Source organism: Alligator mississippiensis, chromosome 12 (assembly GCF_030867095.1).
Source record: "Alligator mississippiensis isolate rAllMis1 chromosome 12, rAllMis1, whole genome shotgun sequence".
NCBI lineage: Eukaryota > Metazoa > Chordata > Crocodylia > Alligatoridae > Alligator > Alligator mississippiensis.
In genome coordinates, this window is record NC_081835.1 from 35,041,832 (window position 1) to 35,067,447 (window position 25,616).

Here is a 25,616-nt window from a genome sequence, read left to right on the forward strand (position 1 = left end):
CAGATAACTGGCACACAGCTACACTTGGAAGCCTGGATAATGTGAACATATAACTGTTGATTCAACTTTTAGTTTTCCTTCATGCATATGTGAGGTAAACACTCGAGTATAGACCCACTGTTCTAGCCATTTAATTTGTTTAATATATAAAGAATAGCTATAAAACAATGTATTGTTTGTTGGGTTTCACAGAATTGAGTTACTAAACAGCAAGTTCTCTTATTTTCTGTGTCTCACCTGTGAATACTGTTCCCAAGGTTAAATTCTGAAAACTGTACATTTTATGCCAAATCTGCAGTCCTTATCTTATGTCAGCTGAATTATGCCAGGATGACTCTAATGCCTTTTACCACCAGCTAGGGGAACACAGGTGAAAGTAAGCTACAGAACTTTCAGTGGTAGTGCCACAATGCTCTGCCAGTAAGAAGTGACAGGAGCAGAAGAGCATTGCAGAATAGGGACAATCAGTGTTGTATGGCCATTGGAAGGGAAGGGGTGCTAGTCATAACTTGTTAACCAGTCAGGCAGCTTTGAAAAGAAGTGAAGAGTGTACTACATGCTACTGGTGAGAAAACATCACTTTTTGAGAGGGAAAAGTCAGAGAGGAAAAAACAGAATGGCAAAAATATGATCTCTTGGCAAATGCTTTATGACTAAGATATGAGTTCTATCCTTTCCCCCTCTCTCCCCGCCCCACCCCAATTTATGAGTGAATTTTTAGCATCTATTTGAGTGACAGACCAATAGCACAAGCAGAGGCAGAAAATATGCAAGCAGGCATTGTGAAAGCTTTACACACATTGAAATGAGTTGGTGGTACAGATCTATATCGCTGTCCAATATGTGATTATGCTTTTCATTAGTTGGCCTTCAGAGTAGTCATAAAAGTAAAGACAAGGTTCTTCGGGTGAATCTGGTATCTTTTATTACACCAACTTAAATAGTTGGAAAACAATTATTAAGCAAGCTTTCGGGTTCAAAAACCCTTCGTCAGGCTAAGGAAGTTTCAGCAGTTGGTGTGTGCTCTTCCTGGATGGAATGAAAAGTAAAGAAGCCAGAAGCTGGGCTGGTATGCATACAAGACAGGCAGTCAGTGAAAATGTAGATTGAGGAGTCAATGGGTGAGAGACAGGCTGGGTGGGGCGGGGGCAGGGGAAGAGAGAGAAGGGGGATGAAAGTGGAGAGATACCTGAGGAGTCAGATGTCAGGCAGGTTATAATGTGTCATAAATCCAATGTCTATATTTAGTCCATGATTTTTAGTATCCTGGAGGTTGATGAAGTGGAGTTCATAGGCTCGTCTCTGGGAAGTGTTGTGTAAGTTTCCTTTGAGGATCAGGACAGACAGATTGGAGACAGTGGTTTTCTTGTGAGAAATGTGCCCCCACAGGTAATTGGGTATTCCTGTCTTTGATAGATTTCCGGTGTGCATTCATCCTGGTGCGCAGTTGTTGTTTGTTTGAGAGACCAAACAACAGCTGCGCATCAGAATGATAGATTTCCAGTGTGCGTTCAAAGACAGGAATACCCAGTTACCGGTGGGGGCACATTTCTCACAAGAAAACCACTCTCTCTCCAATCTCTCAGTCCTGGTCCTCAAAGGAAATTTACAAAACACTTCCCAGAGATGAGCCTATGAACTCCACTTCATCAACCTCCTGGATACTACAAATCATGGACTAAATATAGACATTGGATTTATGACACATTAATAACCTGCCTGACATCTGACTCTCCAGGTATCTCTCCACTATTCATCCCTCTTCTCTCTCTTCCCCACCCCCCCCCTCCCCAGCCTGTCTCTCACCCATTGACTCCTCAATCTACATTTTCACTGACTGCCTATCTTGTATGCATACCAGCCTAGCTTCTGGCTTCTTTACTTTTCATTCCATCCAGGAAGAGCACACACCAACTGCTGAAACTTCCTTAGCCTGACAAAGGGTTTTTGAACCCGAAAGCTTGCTGAATAATTGTTTTCCAACTATTAATTTGGTCTAATAAAAGATATCAGATTCACCCAAAGAACCTTATCTGCCTATGTCCTTAGACCAACACGGCTACAACCTACACCCCTGTATCATAAAAGTTAAAGCATTTCTTCCTTTAGCTGGCAGAGGCCCATGTTTTAGAAACAGAATTGTCCAATTCCACACTGCATGTGAGTAGTTTAACTGACACTATGTTATCTGAGTGTTAGCGCTCCAACAGAGTCTATAAGAAAACAATAGTGTTGCGAAAAGACTTCACTTTAATTGGAAGCTGATTTTAATTTGCTGTCTCCCACCTCTTTTCTTATTTATTCCCTCCATGTTGTTTATTCTTAAATCCTGTCATCATGATGGGAATGATGGCCATTTGACATTAGATAGCCCTCATTCAGCCCAAGTATTTTCCATTTCTTGGAAACGCACATAATAAGACTAGAAAAAAAAGCCCCAATTAAATTGCTCATTTCCTTGCTGGGACCATACATTTTAGAAGTGAGGGAGACAAAGAATTGGTTGAGTAGGACAAAATAGCCTAAGCAGGTTAAGGGATGCAAGGGGAACTGATACTCCAGGTGGCTGGTGGAAGTGGAGGAGCAAAACATAGAAGCAGAACTTCAGGAGTGAGAGTGGGTAGCCTGAAATGCCTGAATATTATGTATGATGAAACAGGCTCACAAAACCTGATGTGAAGAGTTCCTGGTATTACAAAACTCAGCTTTATGTGACTCAAGACTTCCTGAATTGTACTGTGGTACTTGGTTGTTTTTAATATGTACAGACAAAAACTAAAATAGGACCTTCATTTGCACCTTTAAAAACAGGATTCAAATTCACACTATATTTCCAGAATAGAAAAACTGGGGTAGTCATTTCCTACATTTATTTAGGCCCTTCCAACATTTATTAAAGTGCAAATTTCAATAGCCATTGTGTAACAATAATCAATAATATTTTTGCAAGGTGATCCTTAAATTGGAGCAATCTGGAAAATAATTTAAAACTGTAAATGTAATAAATTGTACAGTACGAATGCTTAAACATTTCTTAAGCATTCCTACTGTACACGGTGAGTTGTTATGGTAGTGGTGGCTTTCTAAAATATGATTTATCATTTCTTCCATACTTTCTTGATACAAAATGCTATCTGAATAAAAAAACTCTTTTTATCACTTAGCACTTAGTTAGCATCTCAATGTATTTGATCTATTTGTGTAAAAATTCACTTTCATTCGCTTCAGCACAGCCAATTCTTATCTCAGAGATTTAGGTTCTAATCTGCCAGGTGGATTTTGTTAAAGGTGAATTACATTTTTACTCAAATAAAAGGTCTTACAGTTTCAAATTGTATTTAAATTGATTCTTCAGACTCTACTTAGCTACAACTTTTATTGAGGTCATAGTAACCTGTCCTTAAATCTGTATGCTAAGCAAAGAAGTAAGATCTTTAAGTAGGCAGAACTCCCACTTAGCTCATTGGCAGTCCTGTCTGACTAAAGCCTGCAGGAGGTGGCAGAGGAGGGGCAAACAAAATAGGATAGACTGTATATATAGATTTTAAATACAGTATTCCCAAACTTAAATCTATATTTAGGCTAGAATCTCAATTGAATTTATGCTTGAGTGTGAACTGTTGAAATATAGCTTGGTATTTCAAAGTTACCTCTCTCTTTACTTGGCTGTAAAGAGTTAAGTTCAGTGCTTACTCCACTGAGGTTGATATAGCAAATACACACAGCATTTCAGGAAAATGCAATTCCCTACTTACTGTTAGATATTAATGGCATGATAAGTAGGAAAAAACACAAAACACTCTACTCATATGCTGGCACCTTTTTGTAACAATAGGCATGTTCACACTGTAGTTGAGAGGTGTGATAGTAGCAAATAATGCAGACCTGACTTAGCTTTAATCTAGCCATGTTTGGTACCAATACTAATGAAAACCCACTGATCAGTATGACTATACAAGTCCTCTTGGTACCTTAAGTATTTTTTTGGATAATAGGAAATCAGGAACATTTTCTGATTGAAAAAATATGTAGTTCCTTTCTGAAAAATGAATTTAGCCTCTTAGGGTTCTGTACCTCTCTCTCAATGACTTATTGTTCACATAGAACAACATGGTTTGGGATCTTTTTCATAATTTTTTTTGTTATCAGTCCTGCAGATTCAGGTTGGGACCTGAAATGTAACACTTCTTCTTTCTAGCTTGACTTATTGTCCCCAGTAAAAAAAAATCCTGCAGCAGAAATGTCATTCTAAAATATGTTAAAAATCTACCACAGAGGGCACATCTACACATGTAATTAATGTACCTGAATAAACTCTGGAACAATATGTGCCAGAGTTTATTGCTTCTGGGTGCAGTCTTTACATGCGCACCTGGGACCACAACAGGTTGAGTCAGGGTGGCACAGCCCCAAGTGGCAGGGAAACTGGAGGATCAGCCTGCCAGTCCAGAGGTGCTCCCCAGAGCTCAATGTGTTGCAGAGGAGCTGGCTTGGGCATGAGTGTGCTATAGTAGGGGGTTAGCCAGCAGGCAGCTTCTACATTGTAGCACCCTTGTGCCTCAGCCAGCCCCAGTCAGAATCTACATGTGCACTGTGGTGGAGTAAAGAACTCCACCATAGGATAGTACTGGTGTCAGGCAGTACTATCCTACAACAAAATTAATTAGTTTAGTTCAGCCTAATAGCTCCAGATGAGTAGATGGTGATGCCTTACTGCGGAGCTAATTAGGCAACTCCACAGTAAGCATCTTATGTAGATGCCCCCACAGATACATTGATGCTGATGCTACCAAAAGAATAAACCTTTTTTTTTTCCCCCAATTAAACTAAATGGAAACAAATCAGTATACACATGAAGCAGGTCTACTGAATAATAAAATGCCACTGTCACTCCATTTTTATATGAAGTTGCACGAAGACAATTAAAAATACTTTATTTGCTTAAGTAACATGGCTTCAGTCAGTACTAAATGACTATTCAGTAACTGATGTTACTGCACAGTCCAAATGCCACACAGGTCTTTTCCCACTCTACTGCACAGTAACAAGTGACTGTGCAGTAGCTCATTGCTACTGAGCAGCAGCATCGGCATCATGGTTCATGCCTGCTGGTGCTATGTCACCACAGCAACGAGCTACAGAGACATAGTTTGTCGCTACAGCGATGTAGTGTCTCATGTAGATGTACCCAGTGAGTCTTGTATAAGACTGTTATTACCGTGCCTTGAGTGACAGCTGGGGACACACCTATGCTGAATAGAACCTGGAATATCTTGGTTCTTATGAACTGTGTAGAATTAATGTAATGAAATTTTGTTATGATGTCAACGATGGCAAGGGAAGACAGACAGTGTGATACATCTCCCTTTTCTCACAGTAATGGAGACAACAGAAAAAATGAACTGCTTTTAACAAAACACTGTGGGGACAACATTTCTGGACATTTCAACATGGCTATAAGTTTCCACTTCTTTCTTCTCTGTAGCTGTAATAAAAAGGCTCTTCAGTTTCACCCCACCCTGAAAGTTAGACTTAAAATACTGCATCAGGCAAGAAAAGTAAAAGAAATATCATTTTTAGATCCTGCAGATTTTTTTCCCCATCAGAAGAAAAAGTGTAAGCACAGAATCTCACCCCTAAGTCCAACAATATAGGTGGAATGCACAAGACCTGTGTAAAGATCAACAGGTATAGGATAGTTGGTAGTGTATGGGCTTATACTCGAATGTTTACCTAGCTTCATATAAGCCAAGTATCTTGAGTTTGGTTCACATTCATTGTAGGCTCAAGGTTAAAGACTCACAACCTCTTTTTATTTCACTCTCTCCTGCTGAACCCTTTTGTCCAGTGTTCTCTAGCCCTCTGGGAAAACAAACACATTTAATATTCAGACAGTAGAGAGTAGGGCACTGCAAAATCAAATAAATTCAATTCTACTGAAAATTCAGTAAGGTGATTAGTATAAAAATGTAAATGAGGCCAATTTTGCAAAGAGATGCCAACTTTTAAATATAACTGATACCACTCCAAGCCAAAACTATGACTGTGCAAAGGTAACAGTGATAGCATTTGGTTAAGTAGCATAGCTGTTGTGAAGAAGCTGTTGTGTTTAAACAGAACACAAATAATCTATAATGTATTATTCATATGTTTGTTTATCACTTGTATTATCACACAGGTAAAATATGATAAAATGATCATAAATGGTTACAATGTATGTACTGAAGTCACTTTCTAAATATGGTGAGTAATATGTTCTATATTGTATGGCACAGAGGTTGAGAACATTACAAGGTAAAATGAAAAAGCAGTAAATTTTAGAAGATAAAACTTCTCTTTTTTTTAACTATCATGAAATGAATACAAAGTCTTTGGGATATATTGCCAATATTACACTTTCTGTGTAAGAATACAGCAGCTTTCATATGTACTGCTGGAACACTATTGCATGTTGTAATAGTAGGAGAAGAGAATACTGTGTGCACTATTATATGAAAAACAGAAGGGGCCTGATTTTGACGTATCATCACTTTTATGCTACTATTACTATTACTACTATTAGCATAAGATCAGAACAATGCCTAAAGTATCTACTTTTCCCATCTCATCTTTAATATATCATGAAATTGTTAAGAAAACCATGAAGTTTTGAAACCATTATAAAAAATATGACAGGATTTATAAACTTAGATTTAGCATTTATAGCTTCAGGGATATCACCATTTTAAAAAAATTGTCTCTTCATAATGGGCCAAAACCTGCTTATCATACTGAGATGGACTTTACTAGGACTACCCTGGGTGTGTCTACACATGATGCTATGTTGCTGTAGCAACATGCTATGGAGATATAGCATCAGTGGTCACAAACCGTGACACCACAACTATGTTGCTGTAGCAACATGCTCCCTCATTATAGTGTGCTGCTATGGCAATGTAGCAGCCAAAAATAACCATGTGCCACAAGCAGAAAGCAGTACTGCACCGTCATTTAGTACTTCTTAAAGGGGCCTGATTTAGGAGGTACTAAATGATGGTACAGTAACAATGGCACCATAGGGACATGTGTAGACCTGCCCTCTGTCTAGTAAACTGAGCAATATTTGGCTGTATATTAGTTTTGCAGTCTGCATAATTTCTTTATGGGGGAACCACAAAGACCTATCTGACCTCAGGTGGCCAAATACAATGCTATAGTATCCTTGTGGAAAGCATTGGGATCCTCAAGTTTTACAGCAGTGTATTTAAGATCAGAATCAGCAGTGTATTTAAGATCAGAATCTGCCTAATATTTCTCACTAAAGAGTAGGTGTATTTTTTTCCAATATCAAATTTAGCCAACTTAAAAATAATGCATATAAAGATATAAGAAATATTGTAACACTATGGATTCAAGAGTTTTGAAGAATGTACAGACATAAATTCAGATTTATTTTAAAGTCAAATGCTGTTTGTTTTAGTATTTATATTAATCTCATAATGTTGAATGTACATATAGAATAAGCCTTTTAGTAATGCATGAAAGGCTGGCAATCCCATTGAACTGACAGAACTCCTCACATAAGTAAAATGAGCAGGATGCTCATTCTGGATGTGATCAGCTCTGTAGCTGATACTGATGGCTTTGATATCAGTGTGCTAACTTTATAAGGAATATGTACATATTTTCTTAAGTGATGATACATTTATATAAGAAAGTTTATTTTTATATATGGGAGGTTTTAATCATACACACACGATAATTTATATCATCATAATTTTATGTATCTATATTTAGCTATAGATCTATATATATAATCTGTGTGTATTATTTACAGTTAAAATGCAAATGAATGCATATCCTTTTTTGGCTCCATGTTTAGAAGATTCACCATGCATAAGAACATAGCTGATAAATGTTAAATAATCATTCTAAATTTGAGTGTGATCACATAACATGTACATTAGCCATTATGTTTATTCTAGATAAAAATGGCAAAAGTTAACTCTCATTTAGATTGTTTTCTTGGGTATAAACTCATTTTATGTTTAGTACCATGGACTGGATGGTATTTTAAAATTATATATTGTATAACAGATTATAATTAAGTTTTCTAAATATTTTTCCCATAAAACCACTAATACAACTTGACCCAAGAACATTAACATTTGTGTTTATAAATGAGGCAAGCACAATGCAACAATTTTTACATGATTTTTCCTGGCAAGTTTGATCGAAATATCTGCCTACTTAATTATGGAAGAATGAAAAATACAGATTTTTCTCCACTAGAATAGACAACAAACCCAATTTTGAATAGGAATGCAGCAACATTTGTTAACCTTTGAAAATTGGGAGACTAAAATAATTTAAACTACAGGGTATCCTTTTTTTTTTTTTTTTTCTTTTTGCTTGGAAAAATTAAGAAAACATAAGAAAAAAAGCTGCATGTAACTGAAGGGAAAGCTTCTGAGCATATTCAATGGGCATCTGTTAGAATTTTAATTAGAAACCAAGCCAAGAAATGTTGGCTTTTGATTATGCATTTTTCCTTCATGTCCTTCCCTGCTTAAATGAAGCTGCTTCTATTGCTATTAATATAAGGAAGATTGCAAACATTTTTCCAGGAAAAAATCTGAACAGAAATAATAGCCCCAAACATGGAAGGAAGGAAGGACTTTGACTTTTTAACTACTTTATTTAGGGGTTCAGGATACAAAAAATTGGCCCCTCTGGGGTCCAGGTCCAATATACAAAGCAAAGACAAACAAATTACAATTAAACCAAGAGCACCATGTCATTACAATCATAACAACACACCGTGACAGACAACTTTGCTGTATTACACATTGTGCATAACATGCCATTATGCGGTTGGGACACTGACCGCGCGGTTGTATACACCAGAGCCCTCTATAAACAAATGATTCCTAGCCTGCTCTATCCAATCATTCATGTGACAGCACCTTCAACTTCCCCCACAAAGAAAAAAGCAAAAAGCACCCAGGTGAGTGCCTAGGGTGCGACATGAGTTGGGAGTTGCAGTCCAACACTGAGCCTGCCCAGTTGCCCAGACTGGTCATGACATCAGAGCATGTATTGAAGATGGCTGTCCTCCACATGGCACATGCTCCCTCAGGGGCCCAGCGTGTCTCAAAGGCGGGCTCACCAGAGAACAGCATGCTCAAACTCCAGCAAGAGGTGCGCCTGCACCAGGAGTCTGAAAAACCACAGGGTATCATCTGAGCTGGTCCCGGCAAGCCAGTTGTGGTGGTTCTTGAGGGTGGCCATCTTGGTCACACCCAGTAGAAAGTTGGCCAGGCAGACAGCGCCCCACTCAGCTACCCAGTAAGCGAAGGAGCACGCATAGGTGGTCTCTGAGAGGCTCCTGCCCAGCACCCGCAGTGGTGACTCAAGGGTGACAAAGAGCGGCCACAGGCAGGGATAGTTGAGGAAGGCATGAAAGAGGTTCTCCTCAATGCCCCCAGGGAAAGAGGGCAGCTGTGTCAAATTGGGACGCAAACATACCAGTGGCTAGGATGCTGTGCAGCAACTGCCACTGTAGGCCGTCAGTCTTCTTGGTGGTTGGTGGCTTATACAATGTGCGCCAAGCCAGGTGGGCTGGTAGGAAATCTGGCAGCCCCAGGCACTATTGCTATGGTGTATTGGAGCAGCCCGCCCAGGCATAGAGGCTTCTACATGACAGAGAAGCAACCTGTGTCACTGTCAGGAGGCACAGGGGGTGTTAGTAGGGTGCCAGGCTCACCGGCCACCTTGCCAGCCACAGCCAGGGTGACTGGGAACATGGGAAAAGTCTTGCTCAGGGTATCCATGGTTTGGGGCACCTGGAATGCCTGGAGATGGTCATCTAGGGTGGCTGTTGCCTTTGGTGGGAGGGCAGCCTAGATGTCATGCAGGAGATGGCCCATGCTGCAGACAGAGCGCATGCCTAGCCAGATGGTCAGTGCCTCGGGCGAGAGCCAAGCCGACCTGTAGGAAATGCAGGTGCCGGGCCCGGGGCTGGAGGCAGAAGGTGGCCTACCAGGCTCGTACCATGCCAAGGTAGAAGGTCGGAAGACTGCCCAGTTCAGCAGGGAGAGCTCCCGGTTGAAGCCAAGGACCCCCACCCTCTGCAGGAAGTGGCACACCAGATGTTGCCAGGATAGGTGCTCCTCGCCATAAAGGAGTCACTGAAGGGCTGGCAGGTGGAAGGCAGCCACCTTGCTTGCCAGGTCAATCAGGCTCTGGCCACCCTCAGTGACAGGTAGATAAAGGACAGTTCATGGGAGACATTGGCACCTATCCCAGAAAAAATCTACCAGGAGGCATTGGAGCCTCTCAAGTAGATCCTGTGGTGGGTTGAGTACGGTGCACCAGTGCCACAAGGTCATCGCCACCAGGCTATTTGCAATGAGGATATGTCCATGGTAGGAGAGGCTGGGTAGGCACCAGTGCCACCTTTGCAGGTGGGCCACCACCCCCTCCTCAAGACTGTCCCAGTTGCACACAATGAAGTTCAGTGGCTCCAGGAACATGCCCAGAACCTTGAGGCCCTTTCAGCGCCAGGTGAGGCCCCCTGGCAAATCCGGGGAGGGTCATGCTGATCCACGCGCCAAGCAGCAAGATATCACTCTTGGCCCAATTGATATGGGCTGAGGAGGCACACTCATAGGCTTGCTGGCAATCCATCAGGGCCCATGCATCTTCCTGGGCATTAAGGAAGATGGTCATGTCATCTGCATGGCCGATGGCAAGGCCACACCACTCAGGCAGCGCTGCAGTGCATGCAGTAGTGGCTCAATGGCCAGAGCATAGAGCATGCCCAACAGGGGGCAGCCCTGACAGATGTCCCTGTGTGAGGGAATGGGGCACCGAGCACACCATTCACCTTGAGCAGGCTAGAGGTGTCTTGGTACAAGATCCAGAGGGCCCTGGTGAAGAAGGGCTCAAAGCTAAAGGCCTCCAGGGTCTGGAAGAGGTAAGTGTGGCCCACCCAGTCAAAGGCCTTCTCCTGATCCAGAGAGATGAGGCTGATGTCTAGGCCGAAGAGTTCACTGTCTGTGAGTAGGTCATGCAGCAGAAACAGGTTGTCTTGGATGGTCCTGACCAGCATGCAGTAGCTCTGCTCAGCCCCAGCGATGGAGGCCATGATGCTTTGGCCAGAATCTTGTAGTCTATGCACAGCAGGGAGACTGGCTGCCAGTTCTTAATGCATCCAAGGTCTCCTTTCTTGGGCATCAGTGAGAAGACCACATGGCAGCAGCTGATCAGCAGGACCTTGTCGGCAAGACTCTCTTGGAAAATGCACAGGAGGCAGGAGCTGAGAACAGGCCATAAGGTTTTGTAGAACTCAACAGGTAACCTGTCAAGGCCTGGGGCTTTGCCAGAGGTGAGGCCAGCTGCAGCAGCTGCCAGCTCCTCCAGAGACAATTCTCGCTCAAGCTCGCTGGCCTCCAGGTCACAGAGATGTGGCAGGTCCTCGTGGAGTTCCCGCGTGGCCTCGAGGCAGGACAGGTTAGCCACAAACAGGTCACGATAGAAAACGATGGCATGCTCATGTACTTCACCCGGGTCCGTTTTTATCCAACCCTTGGGGGTCTTGAGGTGATCTAAGACTTTGCTTGCTGCCCTCCACTGCTCCAGGCGAAAGAAGAAGTGGGTTGGGGTGTCGGTTTTTGCCAGATCTTGGCAGCCAGCGTGGATCCTCGCTCCATGGGCTGCACTCTCTGCCAAGTCACACAGGCATTTCCTGTAGAACTGGAGGCTCTCATGCAGCACCACATCACTGCTGGCAGCCAGCAGGGCACCCTCAAGCTCTGCCACATCTTCCTCCAGCTCTTGGATATGGCAGCGCAGTTCATTTGTGGCCAGCTGGGTGCACTGCTCGCAAAAAGCCTGAATCTCTACCTTGCCCATGTCCCACCATAGTTTCCAGGAGGAATATCTCAGGCTTGTGGCCTCCCAGCCCCACCAAAAGTGGGCAAAGCAGTCCCGGAAGTAGGAGTCTTGATGCAGGCTGACGTTGAAGCACCAATAGGGTGCCTGCACACAGGATCTCCCTGTCAGGCTCAGTTCATAGAAGGCCAGGCCGTGATCTGACAGGCCCAAGGGAATGATGCAGCTGCTGTGCAAGAGTGGCAGATGGTTCCTGGTGACATAAAGGAAGTCAAGGCGGACCATGGTTAGACCACCAGCACTCATCCTGGCCCAGGTGTACTGACACGTGTCAGGATGCAGGGCTTACCAGATGTCAATGAGGCCTGCAGTCTCCAGGGCAGACTGCAGCTTGCAGGCTGAGGGCAGGTAAGACTCAAGCCCCATGTGGTCGAGTGAGGTGTCAATGGTGCAATTAAAGTCCCCGCCTACAAGGAGCAAAGGTCCTCACTAGTGTCATGCAGGAGGGTGGCCAAAGTCTCGAAGAAAGCAACTCTCTCCTGGCCATCATTGGGTGCATAGACGTTGATGAGTAGCAGGCGGTGTTGTGCTAGGGTGTTGCAGGCAGTCAGCAGGCGGCTGGGGATGACCTCCCATGCCACCACCATATCGTACTGTAGTTGTGGCGATAGGAGAGCCGTGACCCAGGCGCTAAGGTTGGTGCCATGTTTCAGGAACAAGTGGCCTCACCAGGCAGCATGCCAAGCTACCTGGTTGAGCCCGTCAGAATGCGTCTCCCAGAGGAAGGTGATGGCTAGACGCTTCTGGTGCAGAAGCTCCAGGATGGCCTCCCATTTTACCGGATCTCATAGAATCATAGAAGTAGGGTCGGAAGGGATCTTGTAGATCTTCAGGTCCGGCCCCCTGCCTGGGCAGGAAGAAAACTGGGCTCAAATGACCCCAGCCAGGTAGGCATCAAGCCACTTCTTAAAGACCCCCAGGGTAGGAGCCAGCACCATTTCCCTTGGAAGTTGGTTCCAGATCCTAGCCGCCCTAACTGTGAAGTAGTTCCTACGGATGTCTAATCTAAACCTACTCTCCAACAACTTGTGGGTGTTATTCCTTGTTATCCCGGGGGGCACTAGGGGAAACAAGGTCTCCCCCAAACACTTTTGGTCCCCCCTAGTGAGTTTATAGACGGTCACCAGGTCCCCCCTCAGCCTTCTCTTGTGAAGGCTGAACAGGTTCAGGTCCCGTAGCCTCTCATAGCAGGGTCTGCCCTGCTGTCCCCGGATCATGCAGGTGGCCCTCCTCTGGACCCTCTCAATGTTGTCCACATCCCTCTTGAAGTGGGGTGCCCAGAACTGGACACAGTACTCCAGCTGCAGCCTGACCAGTGTCATGTAGAGGGGAAGGATCAGCTCCTTGGACCTACTTGAGATGCACCTGTGGATGCATGTTAGCCCTGCTGATCGTGACCTCGTATTGTCGGCCCATGTTCATCTTGGAATCAATGATGACTCCAAGATCCCTTTCTGCCTCTGTGCTCTCAAGAAGGGAGTTTCCCATCTTATAAGTGTGCTGCTGGTTCCTACTGCCCAAGTGTAGCAGCCTGCACTTGTCAGTATTGAAATGTATCCTGTTTTTGTTAGCCCACCCCTGCAACCTATCCAGGTCTTTCTGCAGTCTTTCCCTCCCTGCTAACGTGCCCACCTTACCCCAAATTTTGGTATCATCAGCAAATTTAAACAGGTTGCTTTTCACCCCGTAGTCCAAATCGCTGATAGAGAAATTGAACAGTGCGGGCCCAAGGACCAAGCCCTGGGAGACTCTGCTGCCCACTTCCCCCAAGGTCGAATATGACCCGTCCACCACCACCCTCTGAGTACGACGTTTCAGCCAATTCGCAATCCATCTGACCGTGTAGGCATCGATGGCACAGTCACCTAGTTTTTTAATGAGGATGGGGTGGTTGACAGTGTCAAAGACCTTGCTGAAGTCCAGAAAGAGTACATCCACAGCGACACCTGCATCCAATGCTTTTGTGACCTGATCGTAAAAGGCAATCAGGTTGGTCTGACATGACCTGCCCCTAATGAAGCCATGCTGGTTGCCCTTGAGCATCATCCCCGATGCCAACCTGTCACAGATGTGTTCCTTGATGATCTTCTCAAAGAGTTTCCCCAGGATTGAGGTAAGACTGATGGGTCTATAGTTGCCCGGGTCCTCCCTCCTCCCTTTTTTAAAGATGGGGACCACATTGGCTATCTTCCAATCATCTGGCACCTGGCCCAAGCACCATGAGTGCTCATAAAGCCATGCCATTAATGTAATTGATGTGCCATCGACAGCCATTGATGTTAAAAGTACCAATGGTCATGGCTGCCATGGGTTTGGGTATGGGAAAGGAAGAGTGAGGTAAGGTGTAGGTGGAAGAGCGAGCACTCAAGAGTAGAGCACAATAGCAGAGACAGGTCGGGGAAGGCCTATCATGCCCTACTCTACTCCAGGGACACCCCTAGGCCCCACTCATGAAAAACCATTACGCACGGTTGTCCAGACGGTAAGCCAACTGCCGAGTACCCAGATCCTGTTGCTTATGTTTGGCTGCAGCTGTAGTAGCCTACACAAAGAGTTTAGGAGCTGCACACCACTGGGTGATGCATCCTGCTACATTCTTCTGTCCTTTGGTCTGCTTCAAAAAGGCCAAGAGACCCCCTCTAGTCAGGGCTAACCCAGGGGGGGTCTGCCAACATGGGCTCGACATTTCTGACAGAAGCACGGTGAGGCTGCACCCCAGGTGGGAGCTCACCCACAAATTCAGTGTCTACACCTTCAATGTCTAGACAAATCAGCCTCCTCTCATCATCCAGGTCAAAGACTGGCTACAGAAGAGTGATCCCCACCTTCTTGGGGACAGAGAGGTCATCCTGCTCTCAAGGTCACTTGCAACAGTCAGAAGGCTGAATCTCCATCTCACTAGCTTTCTCATTCAATTTGGTGGGCTGGGATGTGGCCAAGAGGTCAGCAGACTCCTCTGCCACCCCCTGGGTTGGGCCTCTAGAAGATAGGCATTCAGTATCACTTTACTGCCACCTGATTCTGGAAGCTGGGAGACAGGCAAGGGGTTGGTGACCCCTGGTGTTGCCACCCCCACCTCCAAGCCATCCCCGGCCGTGGTCACAAAGAAAGAAAGAAGTAGCAACTTGCAGATAAAGAAACTGGAAGTAGAGGGGGAGGGGACAGAGAGCAGAGAAAAAGAAGAAAAAACACTGCAAAAATTTAAGAAAGAAATCAGAAAGAGAGATAAACAGAAGAGACCTTTAGACAGGTGGGAGTCAGAAAAGAAAGAGATAGGAAGCCAGGGATTCTTACACTCAGGATCCCCCCACATAGCTCCAAGTGAGCCTGGTCCAAAGCATCCAAAGGAAGGATGGAAGAAATGAAGGATAGGAACTGCAGATGTAGGGACTGCTACAGCTTTCATGACCATGGAATTTTTTTAAAGCAATGTTTGCTTCCTTTGCAAATGTAGGCTATCATTAAAGCAAAAAAATGGGTTTTTAAATTTTTTCTGTTGTAAATCTCCAGTCACTAGCAACAGACATTTGTATCTATTTAGACAGTGATATTTACATATCAGCTGCATTACCCGTATGTTGAATTGTTCTCTTTGGGGCTGAAGAAGGTGATAGTAGAGAAATGTGGTTCCTTAAGGGAAGACTGTCAGCTTAGAAAACTAAATGTGTCTTGGCAAATTTACCTACTAATAGTACAAACAGCATTTGATTACTATACATTTAAAAGAGGAAAAAATCTCTTTGCTCACCGTATGCAGTGAGATTCTTCTGTCTCTAGATAATTACTGTCTGATTAAGCAAAGCCTTTAAAAGCATGTTTAAGCATGCTTCTAAATTCTCATTGTCTTCAGCGACTAATCATGTTTATACTTGCTTCAGGATCTTCCTGAAAAAAGGATTTGTGTTTTCCTCCCCCAAAACAACAGTAAGATATATGTGTGCGCGCGCTTAAAAAAAATAGAAAAAAGGTATTGTAAGTTCCCAAATACTGTCATAGATTTAAGGGAAAGTGTCTTATCTCAACTTCCTTTTAAATATTTTTAGTTGCTGAAATTTCCAGTTACAGCATAATATATAATATTTTTATATGATGGAATCTATACCATACAACACACATAAAGCTTGTAACATTGTTTAGCTAATATTGCATCTGGAACTTTAACTGTTCCATGTCTTTTGGAAATGGAAATGAACTTCCATTTCAAGTGTGCAGACATAGTATTGTATTTAAATAATTGTCTTTACATTAAGTTTTATATACACATTTCTCAAACTCTAAGACTTATCAGGAGAGATAAGAAATAAGAGATTCTGGTCTTTTAGACTTAATTAATATTGGTACTCATAAAAGAAGAATTGAGAATGTTCAGAGAAAATTCTAAGTCATTATGACAACTAAACATCAACAGCAACTTGGAATGTTGAGAACCAAAATAAAGTATCTCTGCCTATAAAATTGCTTTTTTAATTAAAGTGTTTCTTAACATTTGATATACTTGAATGTGATCACATATATAAGTGAGAAAAAATGCTGGTAGTGATAATGGTAATATAGTCTAAATTTAGGAATTATAGATAAGTAATGTCATGAGTTAAAGTAAAATAAATAACTGTACATTATCAATGAAATAATATATAGGCAAGAACTAACAGAGAAAAAAAATCACCATATATATTATAGAATCAATAATACTCTGTATGTGAACTCTGTATGTAAAATCATTTTATATGTTTTCCTACCAGTGTAACACACCTGTGCATTTTTTTATGTCATAAGCTATTATATATCATAATTTGGGCATTCTCAGTATGTAATGTCAGATCAGAATTGCTCTTATATTATTAATTACAATTAACTTAGATATTTAAGTAATTTTCCTTTTAGTCTCTGTAGTCTACAGCAGATTGGACTAACATTCAAGATTCTCTCCTAAGAGTGCCATTTGACCTAACTGTACTTGGGTCCTTATTTGGAATTCAGTGCTGTTATTAACCCTATTAGTGTGATGTGGACATTAACTAGTAACTGTGAAGATCATTAATATGGAAAACAATTTAAAGTCATAAATAGTATTGAATTTCCCCCACAGTTTCACACTGATAGAAATTGCAGGCTTAAATTCTCAAATAAGGAGTGATTTGCCATTCCTCAAACTTAGGGTATTCAAAGTGAAATTCTTTAGGATAGACTTGAACCTGGATCAACCACATTTCACATGAGAGAGTCAATTACCAGGTTCTCTGACAGATTTCCTTCATTCCTTCCTTGCTGCAAGTGTTATACTTTGTATAAATAAATTTTCATTGACCTAAGCCCTTGCCCTTAGTGTTCCATATCCTAAGGTACTGTCCCATCTACTGGGAATTCCAAGGTAGAGAGCTTTTCTTATCTCTCCCTCATGAAAAACTTTTAAAAGTTTCCGTTTAATCAGGATGAGAAAATACTCAAAAAAAAAAAAATCTCAAATTGTCTCAAGACAGCAAAATCACTACAAGAAAACATAGGGCAGATTTCCTAAAAATAAATGTTTACATTTTATTTTAGCCTAAGTCTGAGAAATATTCCACAACTGGATGGAGTATCACAAACATAAATTTGCAACAAAATGTTTTTGGCTTCCTGAAACAAAAGCATAATATTACTAAAAATCTCTAACCCTTCTGCAGAAATAATTGATTTTTCACAATTAAACCCTAACAAAAATGTTTCACAGGAATCACCTATTCTGGCTGAATTGTTTTTTTGAATTGCTGAAGTCATCAGATTTCCTAACTCAAGATATAAATATGAGGATACTGTTCTGACAGAATACAGCAAGGAGACACAAAGGATTCCATGTGGCAAGGGATGTGCTGTCCTCCTCTGTGAAAGAACAGTGCTTGCCCACAACTAACTTGCATTGCTGGCAAAAGGTATTCAAATTAATGTATTTGTTCAAGCAATTGCCATCTAAACATATCGAGGCTGCCCTACTGATGTGCTCATGCATGACCTGATGGGGCCCATCTGAAGGAGCAAGTAATAATTTAGTTTCCCTTCTGTTCAGTTCTTATCCTTTCTTATGAGACTACCATGCAAAGAATGAGGATGAACTGTACCTATTGCTTTTCCTGAATCTATATTTTGAGGTCATTGACAAGGAAGTATAGCTAAAACATTTGTGGCCCATAGCAAAATTGGCACCTCCTCCATTTTCCTGACAGGATCTTGTGGGTTATTATGGGACCAGAAGACCATTTACATATGGTCATGCTTGGTTCTATTCTGATCCACAGCCTATTGAGTATGGAAATTAGATGACTAGGGAGGTTAGTAATTACAAAAACCTACACAGATACCTGTAGTGTATTTGTGATACCCAGTTCTGTCTCTGTCTCTGTCTCTACTGAGCCCACTTCTGCAGCAAGAACAGATGGTCATGTGTCTGAACGGGAGTTTGCTGTGATATCTCAGCCATGAGACCAACAGTAAGTTGAGGAGGCAGCTGCAGAATTTGGCAAGTATTACATTGCACTTCTCACTAAGAGTCTGATACTGCCATTTGTTACACAGGTTTGAAATGTTGAGGTTAAATTAGATTTAAAACAGGTATTGCATGTGCAGATAGCAATTACAACCAACAATATACATTTGTTCCTTTTGACACAGATCTTGCCCTGTCACGTCAAGATTAGACAATGCACTGACTAGAATTGTATGCAGTATTGCAGATTAGCTATTTTAGTAAGAGTTGCGATCTTGCTTGTTAACATGCTGGATCAGTAGAATTATTATTTTAAGCAAATAGTTTATAATGAAAATAAAAATATCAAACATGAGGAGGAAATATAGAAACATTTCAGTCTGGCAGACATCTGTGTCCACTCTATAACGAGTTACTTGAAACTGGTGCCCTATCAGTCAGATAAGGACCTGTAATTAAAAGTGCAAATAAATGAATTTATAGTATACAAGGTAACTTAGCTACTAAGTTTTGATTTTTTTAAGGGCAATGAATGTAGATCAGTCCTGAATGACTGCTAAGTAAGTTGGCATCTCTGTAGATCTGATGCATTAAGAATATACACTCACGCCCAGCTGCAGCAGCAGATGTGCTGGTAGGAGAGGAAAGAGCATTGGATAACGATACGTGACTAGGGCTAGAAATATTGGTTACATCCTGGGTCTGGCTTGTGACGGAGGACTGTCTCCTTAGAGCCCCCTGAAAGGAAGTGCCACTCTTGAAAGTATTGACTACTTCGATCTGCAATGGAGGAAAGAATGAGACAAGTTGCTTAAGGTATGGACATAATTGTAAACTAACAGGAATAATTATTAAAAACAATACTTAACTATAAATACAATTTAAATTCAATTGACAGAATTAGAAGTCACGTGTTGCTTTTATTGTTTAGGAATAAATAGGGCCAAATTCTCCGGTAATATAAGATGGAAAAGTTCTATGGAGCTATACCAGTTTACACTAACATTGGATATAGTCCATGTTCTTTGAAATTTAAGCCACCCTGCTTATACAAATGTACCAGGTCAAATACTTTGATGACACTTGTTGATATCAATAAACTCCACCTTCTCCAATAAGAATAAGTTCTATTTGATTGGTGCCATCTAAATTTTTTTTCAGAAGGGGAAAAATTCAGTGATCTAAATCCTTTGTAATAAATACAAAAACCTTTTCAAAATACAGAGATTTGCTTTTGTTGGTTGTTGTTTACAAAATTCAATGAATTTGCAGAATATTGAATTTACTGGATATTTTAACTTCAGTGCAAAGCAGATAAAAATCAGACATAAATAAGTTAAATTGCTTTGAAATATTGATTCCTTGTGTTTCACATTGTAATGCTGTATTTGAAGTCATATGGGAAGGTGGGCATGTTCCTGTGTGCACTGTAATTTTGTTTGTCAGTATAATATAACATGTCAAATATTTCAGGTACATCTATTATCAATACTTACAAACATATTGAAAACATAAAGATTTCCCTTGCTGCAGCCTCAAAGAATTAAACCATTTATTTTATCCCAGAATATTTCACGCTATTTTATTGGGGTGTGCGAAGTGTGCCCTACTAGCTTCGGATTCATCCCAAATCAGGGACAGTGATTCGATTAATTGATTTGGATCACTGTCCCTGATTCAATTCAGCCAAATGTGAATCTGGAGATTCGATGCTGATTTGGAGAATCAGTGATTTGGACATAGACACCGCTTTAAATGCTTTTTCTACATACCTCAAGGTATCAGTATAGCTTGTGAGTGCTGCAATGCTGGGGCGGATGGAGCATCCCAAAGGAGTGCGGGGGAGCCCTCCATGTGCTTGGCGGTGAACCCAGAAGTGGACTGAAGTGCTCCTGCTCCACTTCTGGGTCTGCTGCTGAGTGTGCTGGGGAGCCCCTTGTGCTTCTGTGGGATACTCCATGCATCCCAGTATCACAGCATTCACGAGCTGCCTGCTACCTAGAGGTATGTAGAACAAGCAATTAAAGCTGTGTCTATGTCTGAATCTCTCAGTCTTTCTGAATGTCTCTGAACTGATTTGGAGGGTTCCGATTCGATTCGGAGAGATTAAAGGGTCTTCTGATTCAATTTGGAAATGGAGATTCAGCCATCAAATCAGGCCAAATCTACACCAAATCAAATAAGGGACCAAAGCTGCGCACAGCCCTACTATTTTACACTATTTTCCTTTTTCTGGGTATGAGAATCCAAAGCAACCTTTATATACAAAACCTGGTGATAAAAACTATATTGTAGTTTTCAAGCATTTATGTAATAAGTATAGGTTTGCAGCAAGACATAGGGGGTAGGGACAGAAGTTACACACAAACTGCTAAAAGTGATCAGAAACTGGTTCACATCTGTAACACAACAGAAGTTCAGTGCACATAAACTGCTTTCACAATGGCTGAAACCAGTTTAAGATAAACCTGGATGGATGTAGTATCAGACTTAACTGATTTAGGTTAAAATAGGTTTATTGAACTTCTGTCCCAGATCCCTTCCAGATTCAAGTTAATTCACAGTCCCCCAGCATCACAGGATGCTTTACACTTGCCCTGTAAGCCCCACCTCCCAGGGTGGGCTTGACCTAGGGGCGGGCAATTATTTTGGGTGGAGGGCCGCTTACTGAGTTTTGGCAAGCCATCGAAGGCCACATGACAGGCAGCCAGGGGCAGATAACTATTAATTTTCTAAATTTTTTAGGGGCCCCATGGGCCAAATAGAATGGCCTGGTGGGCCACAGCTAGCCCGTGGGCCACATTTTGCCCACCCCTGGCTTGGTCCAAGCTGTCTTCTCCAGCCAAGCAGGGAAGTGTACTTTAGTGCCCCCAGCTTCTAGCCTGAGCTACTGCAGGCATGTGGTTACATTGCCAGAATCAAAATGGATGTTTGTTCACTTGCTTATCGGTTCAGTGTATACAGCTTAGACTAACCTGTGAAGATTGAGTTGATTCAGCCTTGGGCTTTTAGACTGTCTGTACTGAGACCCAATAATCAGTTTAACTTGCTATAGAGGATGAACATTAGACACAAACAGCCAGATATTCATCTACCAACTACACATTTAAGCTGATTTAGGTGCTTAAAATGTGATTATATTCCATCCTCTTCAAATACTGAAAATCCATTAACGCATCTACATTTGTACACATTGGGCACATCTGCATGTGCCTTAATGTGTCTTTTCTAATGCACATTAAGTTTAGTACCTCCAATGTGAGGGCACCTATATATGAGCATGGAGTCTGCTCTGATGTGCTGGAATTCCAGCAGCATCAAAGCAGACTTTATTAATCAAGTTTGCTGGAGCATGGCAATTGTCATGATCCAGCAGCTTCCTCTCTCACATGTATCAGCATCCCTGTGCTTAAAAATGGCAGCAGGGGCACTTTATCTAAATCTCATCAAACAAGCTTTAGTTCAAATGCCCCTGCCGTCACTTTTAAGGATGGGGATGTTGATACACAATATGTAGTGGTGCTTTAATTAGAGCAGCTCCTGCAGCCACTCTAATTAAAGAGCCACCAACCCCCAGAGCATGTGTCAAAGTGCCTTATGGTATTAAATTAATATGCATTAGGCTTTGCTAATGTGCAGTACTGCATTTGAACCCTTTTTTTTAGTGATGCTTAATGCACAGTAGACTATTTTACTGTGCATTAGTGTAATGTCACAATTTGTATGTGATGTTTTAATGTTCAGTAAACTAGTCTATTGAGCATTAAAGCACACATGTAGATAGTCTGACTGGTAAGATGTCAGTGGGTATGTCCCCAAAAAAAGCAGCGAGGAGGAGGACCTAGCTACCTTTTGCATTAACTGTTTTTTGGGATCTCAAGCAGGATGGAATAGAATCACGTTTTGGTGCTTAAGTCCACTTATGTGTCTAATAAGTGGACTAGAATCTGACCCTAAATCATTTTAAGCCATGTACCACATTGTCCTTTCATTTACATCAGTACAATCATAGTGCAATGGAATCACTTCTTAAATAATACTAATTTACATCTAATCACATTTTTGGATTTATGTTCTTGGAGTTCAGTTTTTTCTGTAAAAACAGGTTAGGCATTCCCAGAGTTGTAATCTAAGGGCTGCTTTCAATGCACAATAGGTATTTTTTCAGTCATTTTTCACTGAAAGCTTGTTAATTTTAAACTCAACTTGGTATTCATCTGTGATTTTGTCATTCATTTATAAAACATCCAAAAGACCATTTTAGCTCAAATTAAATCATCCTGACGTTTCTATTACAGTGCAATGCTAACTCCATGATTTAGGTAAAACAATGATGCTGTTGTAAAGGAAGAAATAATATAATAATACCAAGAAGTGTATATATAACCTTTCTTCCCAGAGCTTCTGTTTTAAAAACAAAGACCAAACTGACATGACACTGAATCATAGTAGATCACATAATAAGGCATAGTTCTAGATGAGTTATGTAAATTGATAAGAAGTTACATTTCAAAGCAAACTATCATTAGGATGGACCAAAATTTTACACAAAGCCCAAAGCACCACCCCTGTGAATATGGCCATATTTCATCCACTGCATACTTTAATTTTATCAACATTTAAAGAGTAAAGATAGAAGTCAAATAATACTCCCAAAAAGGCAATCTAAGACCTTTTCCTTTTAATAGGAAAGAGCTAGATTTATTAGTTAAGATGGCAATGTTGCATTTTTATTGATTATATATCAGTTTTAAATATAAGTCCGTGTCTTCATAATATATTCAACTCACAAACCAGCAATACCACTTGGAATATTTTATTTACAATGCCAATTTTAGGGATAAAAAATTTCATATGAACAAATATTTAATGAAAGAGCTTCATCCTTTTAGTTTCTGGTGATCACTTAATTTTCCTGTGCTATATAAAATCCATGGCTAAGTATAGACATTCAAAAAGACCCTAGCAGAAAGCACTCTAACTATTGCACTGTACTTGAAGTGCTGTAAGTTACACACATTCTAACCAAACAGCACACTGTTCAGTGGAGGTGCTTAGTGCCTGCTTGCACTGGCCAATGCAAACAGGTGGGAGGCACTCCCACACACCTCCCAAGGGACTGCTGGAGCAGCCCCTCATCTTAGCTCTGCCACCCTGCCAGCTGGAGACTACCAGCAGCAACTGGGGGCTGAGAGAAGGGAGAAACAGAGACCCCTACCATGAGGGCCTCCCCCCTCCACACACACAGCTTGCTAGCTGGGTTGGGGGGGGGGAGGGGAGGAGCAGGCCAGGTCTCTGTAGCAGCCCCAGTTTCCAGTGCAGGGAAATGCTAGGCTACCCCTCCTGCCATTGCTGGCTGGCTCTGTCAAAAGGCTGGAGAGGGGGGAAGGGAGACCCCCCTGCCATGAGAACCACCCGCAGCTTGCTAGCTGTGGTTTTTGTGGGGCAAGGTCAGGTTCTTGAGGTGGTGGGGGGCACTTCCCCTCTACTCAAGCATCTTGACAGTGGCAGACAGCAGCTGCAAGAAGAGCAGTCTGGCCTAGTGTTTCCCTACTGTGGAAACTGGGGCCAGGGGGGAAGGAAACCTCTGTTGCATGAACCCAGCCTGGCCTGCTGAAGAGGACAGCTAGCAAGCTGTGAGGAGGGCTGGGGTGTGATGGGGGCTTTCCCTTTCCCCCCATACTAGCTTCTTGAGAGTGGCAGCCAGAAGCTGCAGCAGAGCTGTCTGGCCCCATATTTCTCTGGGCCAGGAAGTGGGGCTGGGGTGGGAAGAAGCCTCTTGTGCTATATGGACCCAAGCCAACCCCCTAAACTCTAAGTATGAAATGTGTGGTAGAGTTATCATGGTAGATGAGCTCCAAGCTTCAGTTCCTGGTGCAGTGAAATAAAACCAAGACCAGCCCTGCTCTTCAGCCTCTGGCTGCAGCTACTGGGTCACTCAGGTGAGGGTGGGGGTGAATGAAGCCCCCTTCCTGCATGGACTTAGTCCCCCACCCAATCCCAAGACAGCAAGCAGTGGAGGTGCCCTCAGAAGTGGGGGCTTCATTCACCCTTTCCACCACTGGAGCTACCTGGCAGCTTTAGCCAGAAGCATGCAGCATGGGGCTGATCTGGCTTTTCACAGTGCTGGAAACTGCAGCTGGCAAAGTGGGGAAGGGAGTTCCTGTGCCACATGGACCCAGCCTGGCCCCCCAACTCCTGGACCAGGAAGCTGTGGGGGGATCTTCATGGCAGAGGGGCTCCTTTCCTACCCTCTCCCACTTCAGCCGCTGCTGACAGTTGACAGCTGGCAGGATGGCAGAACTGAAGAGAGGGGCTGCTCCAGCAGCAGCTGCCAAGAGAGACACCCCAGACTCTTTTCCCATATCACCCGTCTGGCTGGGCTGTGGCACACTGTGGGGGACACAGCCAGGCTGCTTGTGGGGCTGGGATCAGAGGCTGTCACTGATTCAGGTCAGAGAAAGACAAGGGGGCAGGGCCAGTCTGGCACTTGAGCAAAGCAAATGAGCTCTGCCTGAGGCTACAGCAGCCCTATGCAATATTGCCTGGGATGGCAGCAATTGTGCTCTAAGTTATCCCTCAATGGAATCTGGCACAGATATTCAATAAAGTGCTCTAACAGAAAGCACTTTAGGTTAGTACACATCCACTTAGGGTTAACTTAGAGCAGGATCTGCAATTTTTAAAGTGCTTTATGTGATATGAACTTCAGGTTTGCTACAGCTGTAAAGCGCTTTTTGCATGCTTTAAGTGCATTGTCTGTACTTAGCCTGTATGTCTCTATGCAGAATATTCTCATAGAAAAAACCAAAACAAAACAAAACAAAACCAAAAAAAATCTGTAAGAAGTGAAAGTAAAAGGAGTAAAGGTTTTCGGTGGAAAGTCTTGGCATTATAAATGCAGAACACTTTCCATTGAAGTATTTTATATGCAAATACTAAACAGTTGATCTGATCACTGGTTCACTGTTTTCTTACATGAATTTAAGTAAGGCACATATTAACATGAATTTAATCTTTTAAAATTTCCCATTGGCTCCTTAACATGCCACGTTAATTAAACACAAACAAAGGTGTTATAAAATTATGAAAATCATATTTCCTTCAGAGGCACATTCTGGAATGTTTAGTAGTAGTAGGCATCTGTCTGTCTCATGAGACAATAGAATTATGCTAAGTGAGACATCAGCTCTCTGAACGTAATCTTCACTTGAAAGAC

General features: G+C 42.4%; 1 protein-coding gene across 6 annotated transcripts in view; it reads right to left on the minus strand.

Annotated features, from left to right (window-relative positions):
* Nucleotides 1-25,616, minus strand: part of ATP2B2 (ATPase plasma membrane Ca2+ transporting 2) — a 1,183,685-nt gene that overhangs the window by 4,242 nt on the left and 1,153,827 nt on the right. For 2 of the 6 annotated variants that reach the window (XM_059716029.1, XM_059716028.1), the window contains one exon: nucleotides 19,006-19,177. The exons of 3 other annotated variants lie outside the window; for them this stretch is intronic. In XM_059716029.1, coding sequence (XP_059572012.1) covers nucleotides 19,006-19,177 — 172 coding nt within the window. The remainder of the gene's footprint in view (nucleotides 1-19,005; nucleotides 19,178-25,616) is intronic. One more of the 6 variants, XM_059716030.1, reaches the window with a different exon arrangement.